This window comes from Hyalella azteca, unplaced genomic scaffold (assembly GCF_000764305.2).
Source record: "Hyalella azteca isolate HAZT.00-mixed unplaced genomic scaffold, Hazt_2.0.2 contig17430, whole genome shotgun sequence".
Classification (NCBI taxonomy): domain Eukaryota; kingdom Metazoa; phylum Arthropoda; class Malacostraca; order Amphipoda; family Hyalellidae; genus Hyalella; species Hyalella azteca.
In genome coordinates, this window is record NW_025947213.1 from 1 (window position 1) to 6,143 (window position 6,143).

The following is a 6,143-nucleotide window of genomic DNA, read 5'->3' on the forward strand; positions in this document are numbered from 1 at the left end:
TGCTAAAATTAATTTCTATTAAATCGCTTTTATTTATCCCTGAACAATACTTAGGCAGTTCTTATTTTGGCAAAAATTTCAGAAGTACTCTTTAAGTATGAATTTGATCCGCAAGGAAATATGAATCAGATTCGTGCGGAAATATAAGTATGATCCGAATGGAAGTATGAATAATTCTGATGGAAGTATGAATAATTCTTATGGAAGTATGAATGTGATCCGTATGGAAATACGAATCTAATTCGTATGGAAATATGAATATGATCCGTATGGAAATATGAATTGATTGGCATGGAAATAGGAATGTGACGTATTTCGGCGTTCAAACCGCTCCCAATTACAACCATTTTGGTACTAACTTCTTATATATTTGTGCAATTGAGGGCAATCAAACGATACTTCATGATTTGCTCGCATTTATCGTAAAGTCCAACAATACGCTGATGAAAAGCCTCTATTTTCTAACACTGTGTCCGCTCGTAAGGCATATTTCCCCACGCGGATCAGATGAAGAGATTCAGTGATCATTTCTGCTGGTGCAGCTCGCGTGGCCTCCTGTAGTCCACCGTTACTGAGTCGGGCAGTCACGTCCCGGAAGCTGCTCCTCCCAGGGTCTCCCAGGAAAACCTTGATGCCTCTATTAAAACGATAAGGAATTATTACTTTGATGAACCTGAAAGCGAATGTAAGCATTCGTGTGCCTAGAAATGTCAGCAGGTTATGAAATGTTTGTAATTTACGTGTGGTTGGTTGAAGATATAGGTATAGTGTTCAGTCTGCAAGAATGATTAATCTTGAACTGTAATTTGTGCAGTGAGATAGTTTCATCGAAAATATGCGGCACGATTGGTTACTCGCCTGCAGCGTACTTGTGTTAACCAAGCCAGCACCTCTGCTGCGAATTCAGAATCATAGAGCACATCGCCCACCAAGACGACGTCCCATGCGAAGTCCTCCGTGATGGGATCGGTAATCAGGTTCTTCTGTTCCATGGTGACGCGTTCCATAGAAATATCTTCACCAAAATTGAGCTTTAGATTCTCAGCCACTGCCTCCAAAGCCACTGAAACGAAGATGAGCCAGGCGTAACTTGACAGTAGTACAAATCGTCAAACAAACGTTCGAACTTCTGACTTAAACTCACTGCCCCCCAGATCTTTCCACCGCCCCCAGGGGGTGGTACCGCCCACTTTGGTAAGCACTGCTCTAACGCGAGTTACACAGCGGCGTACTTGTCAGCTTCCAGGCCTTACTAAGGTTCCCAGCCCTTTTATAGAATCACGTCTTCCGCCCACTACCGAGATCTTGATCGCATGATCTATCACGTGATGTTGTCTATGCTGACTCTGGTCTAGTACTTTTCCATCAATCTCTACCACGTCTAGTGAATATTACGTCTCAATTATAGTGAATGGAATGAGACGCCTGATTGACACCGGACAATAACATTCATCAACAGCATCTAACTCCTACCAGGATCAACGTCGTTGAAGGTGACGCTGGCTGCTGCGGCAGCGAGGGCGGCTATGCCCACGGCGCCGCCCCCGCACCCTAGGTCCAGTACCCTGGCCCCCTTCACCACACCGGGGCAGTCCAGCACATATCTAGTGAGAATATACATCATCATCGACACCTAATGATTAATCGATACATTTGTAATAATAGTATTCAGATTTAAATAGTAAGTTAGGTCTGATGGTGGGGTTAAATCAATAGCTCAGTCCGCAGACGGGCAATTATTCACACATTTTTCCTTACGGGATTATGTTCATTTTATGCTCCATCAAACATCAGATGTGCATGAGTTAAATTTTTCTACTGCACCCGTACCAACTGCGCAGAACATGAAATCATGTATTAAATATACTTCAATTTCGGACACGATAGTACAATAATCACGTATTTGATAAACATAAGCGTAATTTTGAATGTGGCAAAATTACGAGCTATTAAACCTATCTAGTTAATGTTTTGTATTTTTGTAAATAAACGTACGCTGCGATAGGAAAGCTTCGACGCGTAAAGACTCGCAGCAAAAGGTGTCTATATTCGCTTCTGCGGCTTTTGCGACCACTCACATATGGGACTTAGCAAGTATTGAAGATACCTTGCAACAGCCTGACCTCCTGGCCAAAAGAAGGCCCAGAATGGATCAGGGAAGGGCAGTTCATCCTCTCGCGCATGCCACAACCTGCTGGCAGAGAATCTATATGTCAACGAAAGCGTTAACAAATGCTCCAAAAATGCTAGATGACAATCTTATAAAGACCTAGAGGACGCCTCACTATTAGGATGTAAGTTTTAAATATATTGAAAAACAAGAAAAACACTTGACTACAGTCCAACTCGTCATAGAGCTAGAAGAGACGATAGTGCAACCTCTACATAGCGTAATATCATAAATGTGGAGTTACAGTGGCTGGAACTTATACAGTCGAGAGTACGTAATTGCATGCATCAGGCTTGAGTATAAGTAGAGACAAATTAAAAAACCTCTCGCCCATCTAAAAATTATGTCGAATAAATACAATGTAAAATTAAAGCCCAAATTACAGTTAACGACCAATTACACTCAATGACAGCACCTGCATTGTGGAGTAATGAGGCGCAGTGGGAGCTCGGGAGTGAGATGACACCGGCTTATTTCTGTCTCATTGACTACGGCTTCATTCTGGTACGAATTTTCAGGTTGATGAAATAAATGAAGTAAATAACAAATAAAAATCAGGCTCAATAATTAATTATATTTTCGACTACATTTGAGAAGAAATCAGTTTATAAATATGAACGTAAAGGTACGTCATGCCGATCAAGCACTGAAGCAAAAATGTTGGGAATCGATATTTCAACATTTAAATCCTACTTAACAGCTTGTTTTTAGAGGTTTTGTTGTTTTTAAGTAGTGATATTTACGCTGAAATTCTACCATCTGTATTAAATTTACACGAAATTATACCGAAATCTGTATCCTTAACAACGTGACAATTAAGTTACGAGCGAATAACACGTCTCGGACAATTTAACGGCCCGAATCGCGGCCGGTGTGCAAAATTTAATGAACAAGGAATATCTGCCGCGAGTCCAGCCCTAAATTTGTCCGAGGTGTGCTAATAACGACAATTTCATTCACCTGAGTCAATGACGTAGTACCAGAGAGCGAATACATTTTCACGTTTTCTTTTTTGAATATCTTAAACGCTGTGAGCCAAGGTGGCGGCGTATAAAATGTTGTAACAGTTCGTTTCATAATTACATAGTTTTTAAACGAATAAATAATCGGATTTTTTAGTTAAATGATGTGCTCAAACTCGAAATTTGCTTACAAACATGGCAGTTCTTGAATTCTTTCTTGATGATTTCTAACAACAATAGGACCGAGCCGCGAAGTTATCGAATGATTGCCGGTGTTATATGTTAAGGTTTTAGGACAGATGTTGAGGTGACCAATTCATAACAAAGCCTGATGCAATTTACTAGTATATTTTTATAGCCGAACAAATAAGTGGAATATTTATAGACAATTCCGAGGGAAAGGTGATAAATAACGGGATTGTTGTAACTTCATTTGTGAAACGAAAGTACGTTACTGGAGCGACTATAAAATAATTACGATTACTATACGCAAGATTAATATTCTATTTAATTCATATCTGACATATTTAGTACTATGAAATGACTAAGCAAAAAGGTCATTCTTTACACTTAAGCGAGGTTCACGTTTGAAAAATAAGTAGATAATATTAGTAATTTGTGGACGGAATCAATTCAGGTTTTTACATCAATTACTTTTTTATTAATGCGGAAAACCTAACTTCACGTTCACCTCGCAGGTTTGGTCCTAGTCAGGTCAAGTTTCAGTATTTTGTGGCATTAAAAAAAATAATCGATGTGAAAATCTGAAATAAATCCGTCCACAAATTATTGATAATATCTACTTAATTTTTAAATTTGAATGAAATCCGTTCATTGTGAAGTATTTATGGCTGGTCGAGTTGAAAATAAAGTTAGGTTTTTCGGATTAATGAAAAAGTTATTGATGTAAAAATCTGAAATAATTCTACTTATTTTTCAAATTTGATACAATCCGTTCATTATTAACATGACACAGAGAATAGTTTCTTTCTCGTTCTGTTTTTCAAATGCTTGTAGAACTCCGCATCAGAGAAATATTTTTAAAATCATCAAGAAATTATTTTTCATATGCATGACTACAAATACAATTAACTGCAATTGCATTTCATCTCATTATCCTTATCAGGAGTTCGTCATATGTACATTTCACCTTGGATTACATTAACGTTACCTTGATAAAATCGTTGACGGGAAGTAAAAATTTGATGTGCGGCAAGATAGTAAGTTTTGTAAAGCTTGTAAAGTTGTAATATTTTAGCTCCTCTTCAATGGATTTCTACAAGAATTTGTCAGGTAAATGCTATGATGCGTGATATTGATTAAATTTCTGAATTCTGATTGATATCACTTTAAGTGCCGAGTCGTTTTTAATATCATTGAGAATTGAGATTACCGGGCATTCCGTTACCGAGATTAGATATAGCTAGGTACCGTCAAACGGGGTAAAAAGGGACGGTTTTGAGCGTTTTTTGTTAATAACTTCTTACCATGAAACATTTCATAAACAATTTTAGGCTCATTCTAAAGGTCTTTGCAAGGGCTATCGCATAGTGGCAAAGCAGAGAGTTTTTTAGACTCTGTCTCAAGTTCATTTTTGAGTCCTATCAGTAGACATGTAAAGTATCATGGATACCATCATACCAGCATTATCATACTTAAGAAATTGGTTAAAATCTTGAGTAAATGAGGAAATTAAAAATGAACTGATTCTAAAAAATCTCTGGTTTGTCACTACGGGCTATCGTAGACGTATGGCATCTCCAAAAAATTTCCATATGCTCCTACGCCACCGCCTATAGTATTAGTATGGTGCCAGACACAAAATAAAGGCATCCCAAATTACTCCTGGCGAGTCCTGGGAATGGAGTAATGAGCAATCCAGGATACCTACTTGAAATAAAATTCAGTTTTAAATGTTTGAAGCATGAAAAGTGTACTCAGAGTGGAAATCTAAGATTAGAGGTTCACTTAAAAAAATGCGTTCCGCCTTGAAAAAAAAAAACGTTCCAGGCAAGTGGCAACTAGAAACAGGTTTGCAGGTCGTCAGAAATCTGCCTCGGCATGAACGTTACGTCAGGCAACACAGAGAAAATCCCAATATTGTTAATTGTGCGCGTCACTCACGGATAAGCAAGAGGAATCTACTGAAAGACACGTTGTGCTCAGCATAGTGGCAAAGCAGAGAGTTTTTTAGACTCTGCCTCAAGTTCATTTTTGAGTCCTATAAGTAGACCAGTAAAGTATCCTGGATACCAGCATAGTTGGCTAATTTGCTCTGCAGCATGCTTGCGCACGGGGTGAAGTATGAAAATTATGCTGGTATTGGGCAATGCTGGGTTATTTCAGTCGTCCCTAGCTAGGTACCGTCAAACGGGGTAAAAAGGGACGGTTTTGAGCGTTTTTTGTTAATAACTAACTTCTTACCATGAAACATTTCATAAACAATTTTAGGCTTATTCTAAAGGTCTTTGCAAGGGCTATCATATGGCATCTCCAAAAAATTTCCATATGCTCTTACGCCGCCACCGCCTATTAGTATGGAGTACATCTGTCATAAACAAAGGAAGAGGAGTCCTCTTTTAGAGGAGGACTTCAGAGGACTGTTAGTCTGTTAGTAATGGATAAGTACACTTTTCATGCTTCAAACATTTAAAACTGAATTTTATTTCAAGTAGGTATCCTGGATTGCTCATTACTCCATTCCCAGGAGTAATTCGGGATGCCTTTATTTTGTGTCTGGCACCATAGCAGGCTGGAATTCTAAGAATGGAAGTTCACTTATTAAAAAGCTTTCCACCCAAGCTGAAAAGCTTTCCCATTCCCACCTAGTCTGGAAAAGTCCTTTTTTTGTCTGAAATATCGCGGCTCTAATATCATATAATTTCAGTAGGTATGAAATCTCGCGGCTCGAATGTCATAAATTTTTGTTTGATTAAAAAATCGCGGTTTGCACTTCGCAAACATGTCATTTCATAAAATTTTCAACTTCCGCAATCCGCATTGCTTTACCG

The 6,143-nt window shown here is 38.5% G+C and overlaps 2 protein-coding genes across 3 annotated transcripts in view; one reads left to right on the plus strand and one right to left on the minus strand.

Moving 5' to 3' along the window:
* Positions 1 to 403: 403 nt before the first annotated feature.
* On the minus strand, positions 404 to 3,407 carry LOC108667842 (electron transfer flavoprotein beta subunit lysine methyltransferase). Of its 2 annotated transcripts, none has more exons than XM_018154930.2 (6): positions 3,131 to 3,407; positions 2,586 to 2,671; positions 2,108 to 2,191; positions 1,474 to 1,604; positions 859 to 1,063; positions 404 to 637 (listed from the first exon to the last, which is right to left on the minus strand). In XM_018154930.2, exons 1-6 carry the CDS (start codon positions 3,245 to 3,247, stop codon positions 418 to 420), a joined length of 843 nt encoding a protein of 280 aa, XP_018010419.1. In that variant the 5' UTR covers positions 3,248 to 3,407; the 3' UTR covers positions 404 to 417. The 2 variants fall into 2 exon arrangements, with proteins under 2 accessions (XP_018010419.1, XP_047741222.1); XM_047885266.1 differs by having other exon boundaries at positions 2,108 to 2,194.
* An 845-nt stretch (positions 3,408 to 4,252) lies between these two features.
* LOC108667844 (CDGSH iron-sulfur domain-containing protein 2 homolog B) overlaps positions 4,253 to 6,143 on the plus strand; it is an 11,764-nt gene continuing 9,873 nt past the window's right edge. Inside the window, exon 1 of the mRNA XM_018154936.2 lies at positions 4,253 to 4,425. Within this exon, the coding sequence (XP_018010425.1) occupies positions 4,401 to 4,425 (25 nt within the window). The 5' untranslated portion in view covers positions 4,253 to 4,400. The remainder of the gene's footprint in view (positions 4,426 to 6,143) is intronic.